General features: G+C 44.6%; 1 protein-coding gene across 3 annotated transcripts in view; it reads right to left on the reverse strand.

Annotated features, from left to right (window-relative positions):
- Positions 1–352: 352 nt before the first annotated feature.
- The window catches only part of ST3GAL2 (ST3 beta-galactoside alpha-2,3-sialyltransferase 2), a 59,875-nt gene continuing 41,934 nt past the window's right edge, over positions 353–18,293 (reverse strand). For 2 of the 3 annotated variants that reach the window (XM_030297749.1, XM_030297750.1), the window contains exons 4-7: positions 16,869–17,048; positions 14,622–14,667; positions 14,210–14,329; positions 10,790–13,335 (exon numbers count right to left, since the gene is read on the reverse strand). In XM_030297749.1, the coding sequence (XP_030153609.1) occupies positions 13,162–13,335; positions 14,210–14,329; positions 14,622–14,667; positions 16,869–17,048 (520 nt within the window). In that variant the 3' untranslated portion in view covers positions 10,790–13,161. Of the gene's footprint in view, positions 697–10,789; positions 13,336–14,209; positions 14,330–14,621; positions 14,668–16,868; positions 17,049–18,293 lie in introns of those variants that run through there. The other variant, XM_030297751.1, reaches the window with a different exon arrangement.

The following is an 18,293-nucleotide window of genomic DNA, read 5'->3' on the forward strand; positions in this document are numbered from 1 at the left end:
GCATATCCACTTTAAAAAAAAATTTTTTTTAACGTTTATTTATTTTTGAGAGAGTGTGAGCAGGAGAGGGGCAAAGAGAAAGGAAGACACAGAATCCAAAGCAGGCTCCAGGCTCTGAACTGTCATCAGAGATCCCATTGCAGGGCTTGAACCCACGAATCGTCAGATCATGACCTAGGCCAAAGTCGGACACTTAACCAAGACTGAACCACTCAGGCGCCCCATCTTTTTTTTTTTTTTTTTTTTTTATGTTTATTTAAAAGAGTGTCTGAGTGCAAGTGAGGGGGGTGGGTGCAGAGAGAAAGAATCCCAAGCAGGCTCTGTGCTATGCGGGGCTTGGTCCCACGAGCCATAAGATCATGACCTTAGCCAAAATCAAGAGTTGGACGCTTAACCAACTGAGCCACCCAGGCGCCACATATCCACTTCTCTTGTACAAAAATGTGAACATTCTATTCAGGCTCTTGTGCAACCTACCACTTCACTTACCGGTATGTTGGACATGTGACACGTGCAGCACGCAGATCTATGTCTCTTTGGATGATGGCGTCATTGAGCATTAGCTGCCCCAGCATTTATTTCATGGCTTCTCTAGTGACAGGCATGGCAAGGTTCCACTGCATTGTGCTGCCCACGGTGCCACAGTGCCCAGCCTCACTCACCTCTGCCCTGTGAAGGTCGCTGGAGGATCTATTCCTGGAAGTACAGTTGCTGGGTCAGAGAGTGGGGACATTTAAAATTTTAATACCTTCCCGATGTCCCCTGCCGAAAAGTTTTTACCAACTTACATTGTTGCAGTGATCTAAAAACACCTCTATGTTCTTACCTGCTTGCCAATCCTCTATATTCTCAATTTTTACAAATTTGCCAGTCCGAATAGCAAAAAGAAATTACATCATTGTTTTTTGTTGTTTGTATTTAGTGAGGATTGGCAAGTGTTCAGTTTCCTGGGTGTTTGTCTTTTGTCTTTTGGGGTTGCCCGCTCTTGCCTCATCGTTTTACTATCGGATTGTCAAATCCTTAATGATTTTAAGCCACCGCTATTTTAAGGAAATTAGACTTCGGTGAATGTTTTCCTAGTTTGTCTTTACAAATTGGGTTTTTTTTCTAATATTGCATGAAAGTTTAATGTTCCTCAGATTTCATTTTTAAGAAACCTGGATTTCTTGTCATGGCTAGGAGAGCTTTCCTCATCCCAGGAACATAAATCCCAATTTATCCTGTACTCCTCCCTGTATTATTATTTACTCATGTTTCCTGTAGTGGCAGTAAATTTTCTAAGTTCTTGTAGGTCTTTAAATGTTTTCCCCTGCTTGCTGCCAAGTGATTATGGTTGCCTTAAGAGCAGTTGGGTGGCACAGCTATGGATATGGGCTGTGGGTATGGGTGTCCTCGCCACTGAGGGGTTCAGAATACAAAGGGTCCATTAGGAGTGGATGTAAGTGAATGAAAGGCTCGATGTCCGTGCAGGTGTCACCAGGCGCAGGCACAGAGTGCCTGCAAGTGTGTGAGGGGCGGATGCAAGCTGGGGTTCAGAAGAGCAAGGTAGGTGAGAAGGGGAGCAAGATTCCAGAGAGGTAGGGGACAAGAGGGCAGAAGAGGTACTCAAGGGAGATAGGGCAAGGGAAGGAGGGAAGGGTGAGGAGGTGGAGGAGTCCAGGTGGAGCACCAGTGTTCCAGTTAAGTGATGCCCACTTTGGCCCCCAAACAACAGTGATCTAGAAAAGGTAAAAGCCAGAAAACAGAAAACACACTGACCCCAAAACAAGATGAATATTTCTGTGGACCAGCAATGGAGTAAAAATGCAAAGTAGTGAGGCAGGGCTGAAGCCAAAAGCTTGCTGGGCTCCACTGCAGAAACAAGCTACTGGCTGTTAGGGCTTATGGAGTAGAGAGTACTGGAAGCACCGCATGCAAGACCGGAACCAAAGTCAGGCTCACTGCTGGGAGGGAGCCGGACCAGAACCCAGCCTGCACACCCACTGGATGGCAGACTTTTATTAAGACCCAGACCCAGGCAGACGGCGGGAGGACTTGGACTACCCACCCACCCCCAATTTAGAACAGGTAATTGACACAATCCTGTTGACTGCCTGCTCTGTGATATTCCCAGATTACTGAATGTCAGCAGACCTGATTCTAGAATAAAGACCAAAGCGGCAGGAGCTGCATGGAGCCAACTGCTAAACTCACCTGTGGATTGTCAGGGGAAGAAATCTATGCAAAGAAAGAGTGCAAATAATGTCAAAACAGATTCACCCTGGGTGAAACTACTTTTTTGGAATACCCTGATAAAAGACTTCAAGTATGTTCCAAGGCTCAAAGAGAAAGAATACATTACACTAAAAAAGACCATAAGATTAAGAAGTAAATTTGGGGGTGCGTGGGTGGCTCTGTTGGTTAAGTGCCTGACTTCGGCTCAGGTCCATCATTTCACAGCTTGTGGGTTTGATCCCCATGTCGGGCTCTGTGCTGACAGCTCAGAGCCTGGAGCCTGCTTTGGATTCTCTGTCTGCCTCTCTGCCCCTCCCCTGCCCCCCTCTCAAAAATAAATAAACATTAAAAAAAAAAAAGTGGGGCGCCTGGGTGGCTCAGTCGGTTAAGCGGCCGACTTCGGCTCAGGTCATGATCTCGCGGTCCGTGAGTTCGAGCCCCACGTCGGGCTCTGTGCTGACAGCTCAGAGCCTGGAGCCTGTTTCAGATTCTGTGTCTCCCTCTCTCTGACCCTCCCCTGTCCATGCTCTGTCTCTCCCTCTCTCTCAAAACTAAATAAAACGTTTAAAAAAAAATTTTTTTTTTAAAGTAAATTTAGACAAAAACAGTGGCATGCTGAAACTCACACAAGCAGTAAGTCACTGTTAATTTGAAACTGGCCATTTTGGGTGTGTTTACCACAGAAATGAGCAAAAACTACAAATTGCTTGGGTTGACTGGTTGGCTCAGTCAGTAGAGCCTGTGATTCTTGATCTTAGAGTCCTGAGTTCAAGCCCCACGTTGGGCATGGAGCCTACTTAAACAAATCAGGGTTTTATTTGTTTTTAGAGAGACAATTCACCAGCATACCACTGGACAGCAATAAAAAAATATTAGAAATTTGGGAAAAGAGGAAGATAGTCATTGAGATAAATTCAATAAATGGGAATCCTATATTTAAAATCCTAATTATATTGGGGCACCTGGGTGGCTCAGTCGGTTGGGAGTCTGACTCTTGATTTTAGCTCATGACATGATCCCAGGGTTGAGGTATCGAGCCCTGTGTCAGGCTCCACACTGAGCCTGGAGACTACTTAGGATTCTCTCTCCCTCTCTCTCTCTCTCTCTCTTTCTCTCTCTCTCTCTCTCTCTCTCTCTCCCCTTCTCTCCTACCCTCTCTCTCCCCGCCCACCCATCTCCCCGCTTGTGTTCTCACTCTCTAAAAAAGAGAAAAAATATATATATATATATTTAACTTAAAAAAATATATATATATATACATACACACACACACTCTTGAGGACACCTGGCTGGCTCAGCTGGTGAAGCATTCAACCCTTGGTCTCAGGGTCATGAGTTCAAGCCCCACATTGAGTGTAGAGATTACTTAAGAATAAAATCTTAAAAAAGTAAAAAAACAAAATCTTAGTTATACTCTCATTTTAAAGCAAGAATAAAAACACAAACCAAATTTCATTAGAGTCACATAATAAAATGATTTCTCTTTAAAGTCTAACATGGAAGTCTGAAGGAAGACCACAGAGGTAACTTTTCATTTTCATCACATAACAAAGGCACAATCAACATGACATCAGTGTCAGCAAGGTCGCTAATGTTGACCTTGATGACCTGGCTGAGGTAGTGTTAGGTTTTTCCACTGTAAAATTACTCTTTCTCCCCTCCATTCCATACCTCAGTCTTTGAAAGGAAGTCACTATGCACATCTAAGGAGTGGGGAGCATGCTCCCCCTCCATGAGGGCACAGTAGCTACATAAATTATTTGGAATTCTACATGGGAGATTTGTCTCTTCCCCATTTATTAATATATTGAATCATCTATTTATATAAGTATAGACTGGTGATGTTAATCTTGATCACATGGTTAAGGTGACTTTGATACTTAAAAAAATTTTTTTGATGTATGCTCAAGTCTTAAAACTTAGTTATTCTTCATAGCAAAGAAAGCTGAGATTCCAGACCCTTCCCTTGAAGGGAAGGGCGTATGGAAATGGGTTGCACAGGAAGAGCTCTGGAGACAAAGCCTGGGAGACTAGAACAGTGGTCCAAAGTGGGCAGGGTTCCCTTTCCTTCTATGGTTCCCTTTACCCATTTTATGACAAGTTATAAATACAAATGAAATACTGCAGGAAGTCTTCCATGTTTTACTTTATATATTTATGAAATGTTTGAATTATTTTTGTAATGAATATATTATTTTTTTATGTAAAAAAAGAAGACAAAGAGTATATAGCAAAGGGAGGATTAAACTCTGATCCCTCTGAATGCAGACACCAAATGTTCTCTCTACCTTCTCCCTGGAGGGAAACCATGCTGCCATAAAGAGCCTGTATTATGCTCAAGAACAGAATCCGTTGTTAGATGAAAGGTGTTAATTCTGTATTCTCAGGAACAGGCTGGCCCTGATAGCCATGGTTCAGCAAGAGTGGGAAGAGGGGGCATCTTCTTGCAGTTTTGTGAGTTGGTTGTCACCCAGGCATAGACTTGCTGCAGAAGCTGTGATTTTTCTGGAAGGGTGGTGAGAAGGAGCACTGATTCCTAAATCACACTCAGAAAAGAATGTTTTGATTTTCATTTTCCTTGCAATATTTTGATTTTTCAATACAGTTTTAGGATCCGATCTTTTCTCTCACCTAGCAAAGAAGGATTGTTCCTAACTTTGCCAAACATTTTACAGGAAGGAGCTCCTAGCCTGCTGAATGGCAGCCTGCAGCTGTTCCCTGGTGGGTAAAACACTTAACCCCTTCCTTCCCTTCCCAGGCATCCATCCGCCCCTGTCCAAACCATACATCCAAGCACTTCTCTCTGAAGAGCCCTCTGTGTTATAGACTGTATTATTGCTCATCCACACACGGTACTTCACCTAGAGAAGAGTTTCATATCTCAGCTAAACTCAGGCATGGCCATGGGACTCCTTTGGCATCAAGGAATTGTGAGTAGACATTAAGAGACAGTTTGTGGTTCGCCAGATTCTCTTTTCCCTGCCCCTGAGACCACAAATCCACCACAGATGGTATCACTACCCATCTGGGTCCTTGAGTAACCATGATGAGTGAAGATCCCTGGGATGGAAATGTGGCTTGAGTGAAAAACAAACATTTCTGTTTTGAGCCAGTGGGAGTTTCAGGGGTATTTGTTACCGTAACATAACCCAGCTCATCCTTACCCCTTCACCCCCATGGAATGTCTGGTTCCCTGGCCAGCCACCCAGATAGCAGGTAAGCCCCATCCATGTACAAAGTTCCCAAGCAGTTTCTTGATCTACTATTTCTGAAAACAATCTTCAATTCCAAATTATTTCAAAAGCCTCCATCATGACAGAGAGGAGTTAAATAAGCAATCACGAAGAGCCTACTCTGTGGAGACAGAGGGAAACCAACGAAGGAAAAGGTGTCTACTAAGTATATGATTAAACATTGCACGTAACCTAGCTTTCCCACAACCCCTACAACCTATAAGGAAAAAATGAATAAGGGATAAACTCCTATGGACAAATGAAATGGGGGCAATTACATCAGTAGAAAAGGAATTTAACAAAATGTTTGGAACACACAAACAGCATGAAAAAGTCCCCATTTTTAGCAATACAGGGAACTATATAGAGCATGAAAAAAAATCCCAATCCCAAACCAACTACAAAGCTGAAATTTATCTGTTTTAGTAAATCAAAGAGCTACCATATTTAGGGTTTTATTTTTTTACATTTAGTTCTGATTCACTTGGCATTTTGGTGAATGGTTTAAGGTATGGACTGTAATTGTATCTTTTTCCAAATAGTTATCTAGTTATCCTGATAAAATTTATGTAAGCATCCCTCTTTTCCTCAATGATTTGAGAGGCCATATTTATTATTAACCACGTTTCCATATGGGCTTAGGTCTAGGCAATCAGGCTAATGAAACAGAGTATCCAGAAATAGACTCAAGTGAACATGAATGTCAGGGCAGTGATCACCTTCAGAGACAGGAAGGGGGTTGTGCTTGGCAAGGAAGATGGAGTGGGGAGGCCTCTGGACTACTCCCACAGCCTGGGTGGTGGCTATGAGTGTTCATCTGAAAATGACTTGTTAAGGAGCCTCCATACTGTTTTGCATAGTGGCTGCACCAATTTGCATTCTCACCACAAGGGCTCCCTTCCTCTTCACCCTCACCAGCAGTTATCTCTCATCTTTTTGATAATAACCACCCTAACAGGTGTGAGGGGATAACTCATTGTGGTTTTCATTTGTATTCCCCTGAGGATTAGTGTGTTGTGCACCTTTTTATGTGTCTCTTAGCCATCTGAATATTTTCTTTGGAAAAATGTCTATTCAGATCCTCTGCCCACTTTTTAAATGGTCTATCTATCTATCTAATTATTTGCTATTGAGTTGTAGGAGTTCCTTATATATTTTGGGTATTAGACCCTTATCAGATATGTTTGGCAAATATCTTCTCCCATTCCAGAAGTTGTCATTCATCTTGTTGATGTTTCATTAGCTGTGCAGCAGTTTTATAGTTTGATGTGGTCCCACTTGTTTATTTTGCTTGTGCTTTCAGTATCATATCCATAAAACCATTGCCAAGACAAATGTCAAGGGGCTTTCACCCACATTTTCTTTTAGGGGTTTTATGGTTTCAGGTCTTACATTTAAGTCCTTACTCTATTTGGAATCATTTTTGTGACTGATTTAAGACAGGGATCCAGTTTCATTCTTTTGCATGTGAATAGAGAACTATTATACAACCTAACAATTCCACTTCTGGGTATTTATCTGAAGGAAATGAAATCAAAGAGATATCTCCACCTTCATGTTCAATTCAGTATTTTTTACAATATACAAGACATAGAAAAACCGAAGTGCCCATCAACGGAAAAATGGGAAAAGAAACTGTGGTGGTGTGTGAGGGTGGGGGTGGGGCATATAAAATAGAGCATTACTTAATTATAAAAAAGGAAATCCTGCCATTTGTAACAACAAAGTCCATGGATGGACTGAGGGCATTTTGCTAAGTGAAATAAGACAGAGAAATACTATATGATCTCACTTTGGGTGGAATCTTTTTTTTTTGTTTTTAATAGGTGGAATCTTAAAAAAAACAAACTCATAGAAACAGATTGGTGGTTCCCAGGGGGAGGAGGTGGTGGGGTGAAGGTGGTCAAAGCTACAAACCTCTAGTTATAAGATAAATAAGTTGTGGGGATGTAACGTACAGCATGGTGACTATAGTTAACAATATTGTATTGTATATTTGAAAGTTGCTAAGAGAGATTTTAAAAGTTCTCACCACACACACACAAAATGTTAATTATATGAGATGACTGATGTGTTAACCTTATTGTGGTAATCATTTTGGAATATATACACATATAAAAGCACAATGTTGTATACCTTATACACTTACACAATGTTATATGTCAGTTATATCTCATTGAAGCTGGAAAAATATACAACATTCTAGTTTTTCTAATTCTTCCAAATAACATGTTCAACCACCTCTCTTCTCCTTTTCCTCAGTCCATTTTGATAATGAAATGGCAGTGGAAGTTGCTTTTCTTTACCATAGAAATGTTATCTATTTATCTATAAATTTTGCCAAATAAATTCCCATTATGGAGCTTTAAAAAAAATAATTCATGAAATTATCTATTTTAGTACACTGATCTTTATGCTCTTTTCTGCATATTGATTATATCCCACATCAAAAATGGTTTAAAAAATTAAAAAAAAGCATTAGTGATTGGTGTGCCATCTTTGATGAACTCTGTTGGCTGTCATGTGTAAGTCAGAATGATGTGATCCCAACATGATAAAGTCCAAAAAGACGTGCCTACTACTTGTGGTGGTGGGCACATTACCACAACAGACCACAGGATGATAATTAGAGTTCTGACCTACAAGGATTTGGGACAATAGTTAATGGACCATTAGGATCTCTAGGAATTAGATGCCAAGCAGGCTACTAAGGTTCTGCTTAACATGCATGGGAGCAGAAATTCAAAGATTGCTGAGGAGCCTGGGTCACAGTCTTGGGGATTCACAGCTTCTCACCCAGTTCCCAGACCTAATTCAGGTCACACATGGAGCCTCTTTTTCAAGAGGATTCCAGGGTCCTTTGAGGAGTGACTCTCTGACATAGCTCAGGTGCGGAACCTGAATCTTCCCCCATGTCTTTCCTGAGGGACCTACTTCCCAAAGTGACAGTGCACTAGGGAAAGGGAAATACCCAGAGCTTCAGGAGTTATCAGATACAAGCTCTCACATCCAACCAAAGTGGTCCACCAGTTAGAGTCAGGCTTATTATGGCAAATGATAGATGGAGCTCTGACCCAAGTTCATTTAATGGTGGGTCCAATAAGACCACAGACCCATTTTAAGGTACAGGCATACCTCTGAGAGATTGCAGGTTGGGTCACAGACTGCAGCAATAAAGTAAGGATCACAATGAAGCGAGTGTAATGAATTTTTTGGTTTCCTGGTATATATAAAAGTTATGTTTACACTATACTGTAGCCTATTAAGTGTGCAACAGCATTATGTATAAAAATGTTTATGCCCTGGGGCGCCTGGGTGGCTCAGATGGTTAAGCCAACTGCCTCTGACTTCGGCTTAGGTCATGATCTCACAGTTTGTGGGTTCAAGCCCCGTGTTGGGCTCTGTGCTGACAGCTCAGTCTGGAGCCTGCTTTGGATTGTCTTCCTCTTTCTCTGTCCCTCCCCCACTCACACTCAGTCTCTTTCTTTTTTTTTTTTTTTAATTTTTTTTTAATGTTTTAGTTTTGAGAGACAGAGAAACAGAACCTGAGCGGGGGAGGAGCAGAGAGAGAGGGAGACACAGAATCTGAAGTGGGCTCCAGGCTCTGAGCTGTCAGCACAGAGCCCGACGTGGGGCTCAAACCCACGAACCGTGAGATCATGACCTGAGCTGAAGTCGGATGCTTAACCAACTGAGCCACCCAGGCACCCCATACTCAGTCTCTTTCAAAAATAAATTAAAAAAAATTAAAAACAAACAACTTTATTGCTAAAAAATGCTAACCATCTTCTGAGTTTTCAGCAAGTTGTAACCATTGGTCACAGATCACTATACCAAATATAGTAATGAAAAAATTTGAAATACTGTGAGAATTACTAAAATGTGACACAGACACAAGGTGAGCAAATGCTGTTGGAAAAATGGTGCTGATAGACCGGCTCATTGCACGGTTGCCACAAACCTTCAACTTGTAAAAAAACTCAGTATCTGCAAAGGGCAATAAAGCAAACTGCAAAAATATTAGTCATGCCTGGAATTTCCTGTCCCAAAAGGGAAGAGACATTCACTACCTGGTGAAATCCCCAGATTGACAACCTTACCCATGGAATGGGGGTGACTACGATAGATGGACCAAACAGAAGTCCCTGGGACAATGTCCAAAGTAGTAAGTGGAAAAAAAAAAAAAGTCAACACCACACTCTAACAGCATCTACAGAAATTGGTGCTGCCATCAAACTTGAGTTATACAGGGGTGGGTGATTTTTTCCTCATCCCATTTACTCACCATTTGACTCTTAAAAACTGACAGTTTATTGCAAATGCAATCGAATGGTAATGCTGACCTGTTGTTCTAGATATGATATCTTTGTGGGATCAAAGCAACACAGCCCTCGGCCAACATTAAAAAAAAAAAAAAAAGATACACAATTTGGTGGAACTCTTGATTGTGGAGGCAACAGGTACAACATTGGGGAGTGCTGCTCCAACCAATTAGTGACCTGGAAGGCAGCTGGCTTTGAGTTGAGTGGGACCCAAACAAGAAATGGTTCTCGGAAGTCTAGCCTATGCGTACACTGTCCTGCCACCAGGCTTTAGGACCCAGGCAACCAAATGCTAACAGTGTCTGTGGTAGAGAGAGAAAGATGGAAGGAGTCTCTGGCAACTCCAAGTAAGAGAACTATAGCCCCTGTTCTAGGGTTTTAGAAAAATACCAATACGCTCCTCTACCAAAAGTTATTCTCCAAGTGAAAAGCAACTCCTGGATTGCTCTTGGGCACAGGCAGAAAGTGAATTGCAGGACACCAAATGACTTTAGACTCAAAGCTGTCTGTTGTGAGATCCATAGTAGTTGGTCCATTGAGCTATAAAATTGGATGTTTGGTGGCATTCCATTGCACAAAGTAGACTCTAGGGGTCCAGATGGTCCAAGGAAGTGCCTCGGATGCCTGTGCAACCTGCTCCTCCCATTCTGTCAATTTCCTGCCAACCCACACCTACAGCATCACCGGGAGTTATGCAGAGCCTGGAAATGCTGTGGGAAACCCCATCCTGGTGCCTGCTGGAGCTGCATGCTGTGGGGCCCCTGGCAGGGGACAGTCTCTGCCCTGCTGATCCACTCACGTGTCCCAAAGGACAGTGGTGAAGAACCACTGTTTCAGAGGGCACTGCTGGTGGACTGGGTTGGGAGGCCTCATGTATACGGGGGCAGGTGTTTGGAGTCATGCTCTTTTCTCCTTCGAACCTTCCACCCAATGTTCTTAGTCATTACTTGGTCATAGCTCCCGGCTGACAGAGATTTCTTCTTTCCACAACCATACCCATTTCAAATAGACAAATGACTATATAGTTCTTTTGTTCTTTTTAATTCAGAAAGAGAGAGAAAGGGAAGAAAATAAAAAAACATTTGTTTAAATAACTATTGCAGAAAAGGAGATCTGGGCTGGATGCTGGGACCTACCTCTTCCAGAAAGGGGATTTATTAACGTTTTAAACAAAACAAAACAAAAAGAAAAAGGAACAGAAAAGAAATAAATTATTCTGCTCAATACTGTTTGGCATAATCGCATTTTTTTTTCATCTTCTAAACACTCCAAACTGCCTCTTCAGGAAGCACTGAGCTGAGACTGGCAAGAATGGCTGGTGCCTTGACTCTCTAAAATGATGGGGTAGGCCCTGAGAGAGGCATTCCACTAAAGGCCCCCCAAATCCACCCTCATGCTCTACTCCTCCTACTTTTGGAATTGGAAAAGAACAGACTCTAACTACGTTCTCAATATATTAACTTTTAGGGGTGCCCACTGCCCTGCCCCAATCCTCTTCTAAAATACTCCCTGCTGGTCCCTGTTCCCCCAGCCAGCTGCAGGAACTACACCAATGGCCAGGAGGCTGCTTGGTGGTATCAACTCACTAAGATAAAGGGTGGTATTTGTGTTCCTCACTGTTGGGAAGGGGGATCCTATTAGTAGTTTGGAAACTTCACAGAAGCCCTTTCCCCCCTCCGAATTTCCCCAACCTTGTAAGGTGATAATACCATCAACAGCTTCCTGTCAGAGCTTTAGCTGGGTTCAGTCATGCAGGTAAATTCCAGTTGTAACCCGTTTGCTGGTTTCCCTGCCCTTCTAGATTTGGAAATGGAAAGTGGGTTAGAGTAAGGAGGCAGGAAGTGAGCATGGGGGAGAGGGGACACAAGGGCAGGAGAGGAGGCATGCAAGCGGGCAAGTCTACTCCTCCCCAGCTAGAATCCCAGCTATTTGCATGGCCAACGTAGAGTTTTAAAAAAATCTTTGTTGGTCAGCCATCCCTGGTAACCTCAAGTTAATTAAATTACGAGACCAAAGCAAATTCCACCCCCAAGCAAAGGTTTCCTACTCCTCTTTGGGGTGATGGATGAAGGAAGAAGGTGCATGCACCAGGCAAGCTGGGTTCCCCATCTCCAGCCTTCTTTCCCACGTGTTGCTCCCTCTCCCTAGAGCAGGCCAAACGCGCGCGAGTGTGTGCGCGCGCTCGATTATTCGCGCGAGAGGGCGGTAGGGGGGCGGGGGGAAGGGAGTGAAGATGCAACAGTGCCCCCAACCCCCAGGGCAAGTTTTGATTTTTTTTCAGGACAGGTAGGCTGGTGAGGAGGCCCAGGGCCTAAGAAGAGCCACTGAAAAGGTTTTGGGTGAACAGTAGGGGCCGAGAGTACACGAGAGTGAGAAGCACCTTACATCTGAAGTGACTGGGCTTCCTTGTCCCCTGCCGTGTTCCTTACACCTGTGTTCCAGAGTTAGGCCCTAGGAGAATTCCGCCCGTTAGCAACGGGTGAATACAGTTCTAGTTTTCTGGTGAGATGCTAAATGCCCTGGTCAGAAAGGCCAGTCCATAGGGTGGCCAAAGGTGGGGATGGGGAGAAAGAGGAGGGGACCCACAAGCCACTGCATTTCTTTGGTGGGTTTACACTCACCCATCTGGGCCTGACAGAAAAAGGAAATGTGGGGTCCAAAATTCTCTTGAGCCTGAAGAGGTTTGAGAGGGCTCCAGCTTTTACCCTGGGATGAAGGCGCGCTCCCCGGAAACCATCTGATCTCCCCTAGACCACCATATAGGAACGGCTAACGCCCCACCGCCCACCCGGAGGTCAAGAGGGACATCCCCGCCCCCCACCAGCCCCGGCAAGGGAAGCCGAGCCGCCGCTGCCCCGCACCTTCCCCACCGTCTCCTTCTCGGCGCCCCTGACCGAGTGAGGTCGACGAGCGGCGAGCAATGCTCCTACAGACACTGAGGAAAGTACCTCACTGAGGCCGGAACCAACCTCTGTTCCTTAAAAAGCGTGAGATAAAATTCTACCCAAAGCATAGGGGAGAGGGGATTCAGCGGCCGCCGGCCCGCCTCCGAAGGCCATTGATTGGAAGAGACGGGCCCAGTGCCGGCAGTTCTCCTTGAGTCGCATGATTGGCTGGGAGAAAAAAAAAAAAAAAAAATCCTCCGCTTCGACTGCAGCGCTGATTGGTGCCTGGCCGGCTAGTCCCCAGTCTCATGATTGGCGAGGGACAGCCAGCGTTCGCTGGACTTGCAGCATGATTAGTCCAGACCGCGCCCTGACGTCGCTCCTAGGACCTGGAAACGCCCAATGGGGCGCCGTGCCCACGCCGAGGCCACCGCCCTCCGGCTGGCCTGGAGTCCCGGCTAGGAGCCAGCGCCCTAGGTTCGCGCCTGGCCCGGAAGGGTCGCGGGTTCAATTTCCTCGGTAGACCTCGATCTTGCTGGCCTTGGCCAGCATGTCGATGATATGGGCCTCGAAGTCGGCGTCGTGCACCCCCGTCTTCCGGAACTCGCCCGCGTACCGGTTATTCTCCCAGTAGTGGTGCCAGTTGCCCCGGCTGTCGGCCCCGAACCCGTACACGTTCACCTGCAGGGGAGGGCGGCGCAGGTCACCCCGCGTCGGAGAGCGGGAGGACAGGGCACGGGCACAGCCTCGGGTCGCGGTGGGCTAGGAGAAAGGGGCTGCAGCGACCCGACTACAGCTAAGAGACGCGCAGTTCGTCAATTCGCAGAGCGCGGGAGGCAACGGGAATACGCGACACCCAGGCCTGGAGCTAAGGATACCGACTGGCAAGACTGCTGCTCCCTTTCGGTTCTTCCACCCGTCTGATTGCAGCGATACGCCTCGGTCTGGGGCTATGGGACCTCTCCCACCGTTGCTAACGTTCCTTTTTTTTTGTTTTGTTTTGTTGTTGTTTTTGTTTTTTAATGTAATACTTTTATATGAAAGCTAGTCAAGCACCCAATACCACACACTGAATTTACTGGCAAAAGTGGGTGTGCTGGGCGTGAGCGAGTATGGCACAGCAGCCCTGCTTGCTAGTGAAATGCGCTCCTGGAACGAATGACCTGCAGTGTTAACACACAGAGGGTAGGCCTAGGGCCCACAGCGGTGGGAGAAGACCATCCCGCTGGAACTTAACTTCATTATTTCCGTTCTATTTATATTTTTGATGATTTTTTTCTTTATGACAAGTAATACCAATTATGGTAGTAATGTTCTGTTTCCTTTTTAAATAAATTTAACTTTTCACTGAAGTGATTTCAGGTTTGGTAAAATCATGAGTAGTAAGTTTGGGAAATGAAGATGTATACTTTATAGCCTAGAAATGCAGGAAATCAAAGCCACTTGGTTTCTGCCTACAAAAACACGTTCCTCTTGCTCTGCTAAGCCCTAAGAAGGGCTAATCCCCTCTGTTCCATGGGTATCCCTATTTTACCCATAACACCGGGTTACCCACCTCATCACACACATGCAGGGCAAAGAAGAGCACCAGCATCCCTGTAGAAGGGTACCGCCCGTGATGCTCTGTCCACCGGTCGTGGATATACTTGAAGAAGGCTGGGTTGTAGATCTGAACCTGGGAAGAGAAAAGGCAACAGACACATGAGGGGTGTTGGGGGCCTGGAGACTCAGGCCAGGCTCTAAGTAGCTTCTGCCAGTTCCTCCATGCTTGCCAGCAGACCTGTTCTTCCAAGTTCCCTAGTTTCTGTGGCCTCTGAGGGGGTCAGGCATACCAGCAGATGGGTGGACTCTGAAGGTTCTGGAAGGGCACTGGGGGACACCTGAGCCACAGGACTGGGCACACCAGTAGTCAAATCTGCACCGTTTCTAATGAGATGGGGATGAACAAGGGAGAGGTGGGAGCTTACCTTTTCTTTGTCCACTCGAAGGAAAGACTTCACTGGTGCATAGGTGCTGCAAGCAGAAAGAAGAAGATTTAGATGGCTCTTGGGATCTAGAAAGGTCCACAGATGCCTTTCCTCCTTGTCAGGCCTGAGTGATGACAGCCTTACAACAGATCCCCTGCTTCCAGACTGCTTTCCCAGAGCACATCACTGCAGTACCTTGCTCAGAAAACTTCAGCAGCTACCTATGTTCTTTAGGATAAAATAAGGATGTTTTAGACAAACATTGGTGCCTTCTATTATCTAGCCCAAATGTTTCTTTCCACAACACTCAGCTGTGAACTCCCCACTTAATTTAGCCAGTCATCTCACACCCACTATATTTGTCTTAGTTCTGCCTACAATGACCCTCTTGCTACTATCCTCATATTTGGTACAAATCCCTCCTCTATTAGCCAGCCATGGCACCCGTAGTCTATACTCCCTTTCTAAGCAAGGGACTTAAACTCAAACTTAAACTTTATCATAAGATAAAGTCAGGAAACTGTAATTTAGATTTCTGTGTTTAAAAAATACATAGTGACAAAATGCAGGCAAATAGCAGGCAATATGTGGAAACGGCTTAACTGTCCACTGATGGATGAATTGATAAACCAAATATGGTATATCCATATAGTGGAATACTATTCAGCCTTTAAAAGGAATGAAATCCTGTACATGCTACAACACAGATAAACCCTGAAAACACTACACTAAGTGAAATAAGCCAGGACAAACACTATGACTCCACTTACATGAAGTACCTATAATAGTCAAATCATACAGACAAAAAGACTAGTGGTTATCAGAGGCTAAGGGTCGGGGAAATGGGGAATTATTAATGAATGCAATTTCCACTTGAAATTATGAAAAAGTTCTGGAGTTGGATAGGGTGGCGTTTTGCACAACAAAGCAAATGTACTTATTTAAAAATTTTTTTACATTTATTTATTTTTGAGAGACAGAGAGAGACAGCACAAGCAGGGGAGGGGCAGAAAGAATGAGATACAGATTCCAAAGGAGGCTCCAGGTTCTGAGCTGTCAGCACAAAGCCCGACGCAGGGCTCAAATCCATGAACTGTGAGATTATGACCTGAGCCGAAGTTGGATGCTCAACTGACTGAGTCACACAGGTGCCCTGAGTGTACTTATAATTTTGGTGGAGAATGTGGGCAGTGATCTGAGAAAATGAGTTTGTATTTATTTATTTGTTTTTAAGTAATCTCTACACCCCATGTGGGGCTTGAACTCACAACACTGAGATCAAGAATCACATGCTCTAGCAACTGAGCCAGCCCATATGTTGTATACATTTTAACACACACACATACACACACACACACAGTGAGACAGTAGATTAGTGGTTGTTGCCTAGGGCTGGGGTGTGGGAGTAGAGGGAGTGAGGGTGATGGCTAAGGGGTACAGAGGTATCTTTAGATCTTTAAAGATCTTCAAGAAGATGAAAGGAGTTCTAAAATTAATTGTGGTGATAGTTACACAACACCATATTTAATAAAAGCCACTGACTTGTATACTTTAAATGTGTAAACTGTATGGCATGTGACTTGTACCTCAATAGAGATGCTAAAAAATACTTAGTGATGGGGTGCCTGAGTGGCTCAGTCAGTTAAGCATCCAACTTCAGCTCAGGTCATGATCTCACGGTTCATGAGTTCAAGCCCCATGTTGGGCTCTGTGCTGACAGCTTGGAGCCTGGAGCCTGCTTCGGATTCTGTGTCTCCCTCTCTTTCTGCCCTTCTCCCACTCCCACTGTGTCTCTCAAAAATAAATAAACATTAAAAATAAAAAAAAACACTTGGTGATGAAACTAATGTAATGTTGTATGTCAACCACACTTCAATAAAATAAAATAAAAAATGACATATTAAATTTCCTCAGGTTCCCAGCTGTGATTGAGCAACTGTCTCTAAAGAAAATTCTCAGAATGCAGAACTCCCACAGTCAGGAGTCACCTCCTGGAAAGGAGACCAAAACCTTGCTACCCTTTCTACCTACAGGAAGCTGGCTGTCACTATGTAGGAGTGACACTGAACAACCTGTGGCCCCAGCTAACGCACCACTTTGGGCTCTCCCTACTATTGCCTCCCTCTTCACCAGCCCCTCTCGGTCAAAATATTCAGTTAAAAGAATTCTAAGAGCCAATCCTTGGGAAGACTCCTCTCAAAATGCTCTGTCACCCACATTCCACTCCCAGTCAACAGAGCGACTTACAATCGGATCTGCCCCGTGGACAAAGCGCTGGCAATCCAGAGGAGGTCCAGGGCTTTGAAGGGCACCAACACAAAGCTGACATTGGCGGGCAGGTTCTTGGCACTCTCGGGGTACATGAAATGATGAGTGGTTCGGCTGCCAACATCCTGTTCAAAGCCCACGGTTGGCGCCTGATTCATCCTGTAAGGACAAGAGGGTGACATGAGAATAAACCACCATAGAAAGTGGTACAAAATTTTTATCTTTTTTTAAAGTTTCTTTCGGGGCGCCTGGGTGGCGCAGTCGGTTAAGCGTCCGACTTCAGCCAGGTCACGATCTTGCGGTCCGGGAGTTCGAGCCCCGCGTCGGGCTCTGGGCTGAGGGCTCGGAGCCTGGAGCCTGTTTCCGATTCTGTGTCTCCCTCTCTCTCTGCCCCTCCCCCGTTCATGCTCTGTCTCTCTCTGTCCCAAAAATAAATAAACGTTGAAAAAAAAATTTAAAAATAAAGTTTCTTTCTTTCTTTTTATTTTATTTAATTTATTTATTTATTTACTTATTTATTATATGAAATTTATTGTCAAATCAGTTTCCGTACATCTTTCTTTATTTTTAAATGTTTTTATTTTCTTTTTTAGAGAGAGAGAGAGAGACAGAGCGTGAGCAGGGGAGGGGCAGAGAGAGATAGAAACAGACTCTGAAGCAGGCCAGGCTCTGAGCTGTCAGCAAAGGGCCCGATGCGGGCCCTCAAACTCAGAACTGTGAGATCATGACCTAAGCTGAAGTAGGCTGCTTAACCGACTGAGCCACCCAGGTGCCCCATTAACGTTTATTTATTTATTTTGAGAGACAGAGAGCAAGAGAGAAAGAGAGCAGGGGAGGGGCAGAGAGAGAGAGAGAGAGAGGGAGAAATCTCAAGCAAACTCTGCGATGTCAGCACACAGCCCCATGCGTGGCTTCCACGAACTGTGAGATCATGACCCAGGCCCAAACCAGAGTTAGATGTTTAACCAACTGAGCCACCCAGGTGCCCCTGTACAAGATTTTTACAGGACAATCTGGTTCTAGCCATCAAAAATATAAATGGGTGTACACTTTGATGCAGCAATTCCATTTCTTTTTTTTAATTATTTTTTTAAATATGTGTTTATATTTTAGAGAGAGAGGAGAGGGAGGGAGAAAGAGACAGTACATGAGCAGGGGATGGGCAGAGACAGAGACAGAGACAGACTCTGAAGCAGGCTCCAGGCTCTGAGCTGTCAGCACAGAGCCCGATGTGGGGCTCAAACTCACAAGCCATGAGATCCTGACCTGAGCCAAAGTCAGATGCTCAACCAACTGAGCCACCCAGGCGCCCCGTGGCAATTCCATTTCTAAGTATCTATCCTATAAAAATGGTTTCATAAGTCTGCAAAGACATGCGCACAAAGATATTCACTGCATTATTAT

The sequence above is a fragment of the Lynx canadensis genome, chromosome E2 (genome assembly GCF_007474595.2).
Source record: "Lynx canadensis isolate LIC74 chromosome E2, mLynCan4.pri.v2, whole genome shotgun sequence".
In the NCBI taxonomy this organism is placed as follows: Eukaryota; Metazoa; Chordata; class Mammalia; order Carnivora; family Felidae; genus Lynx; species Lynx canadensis.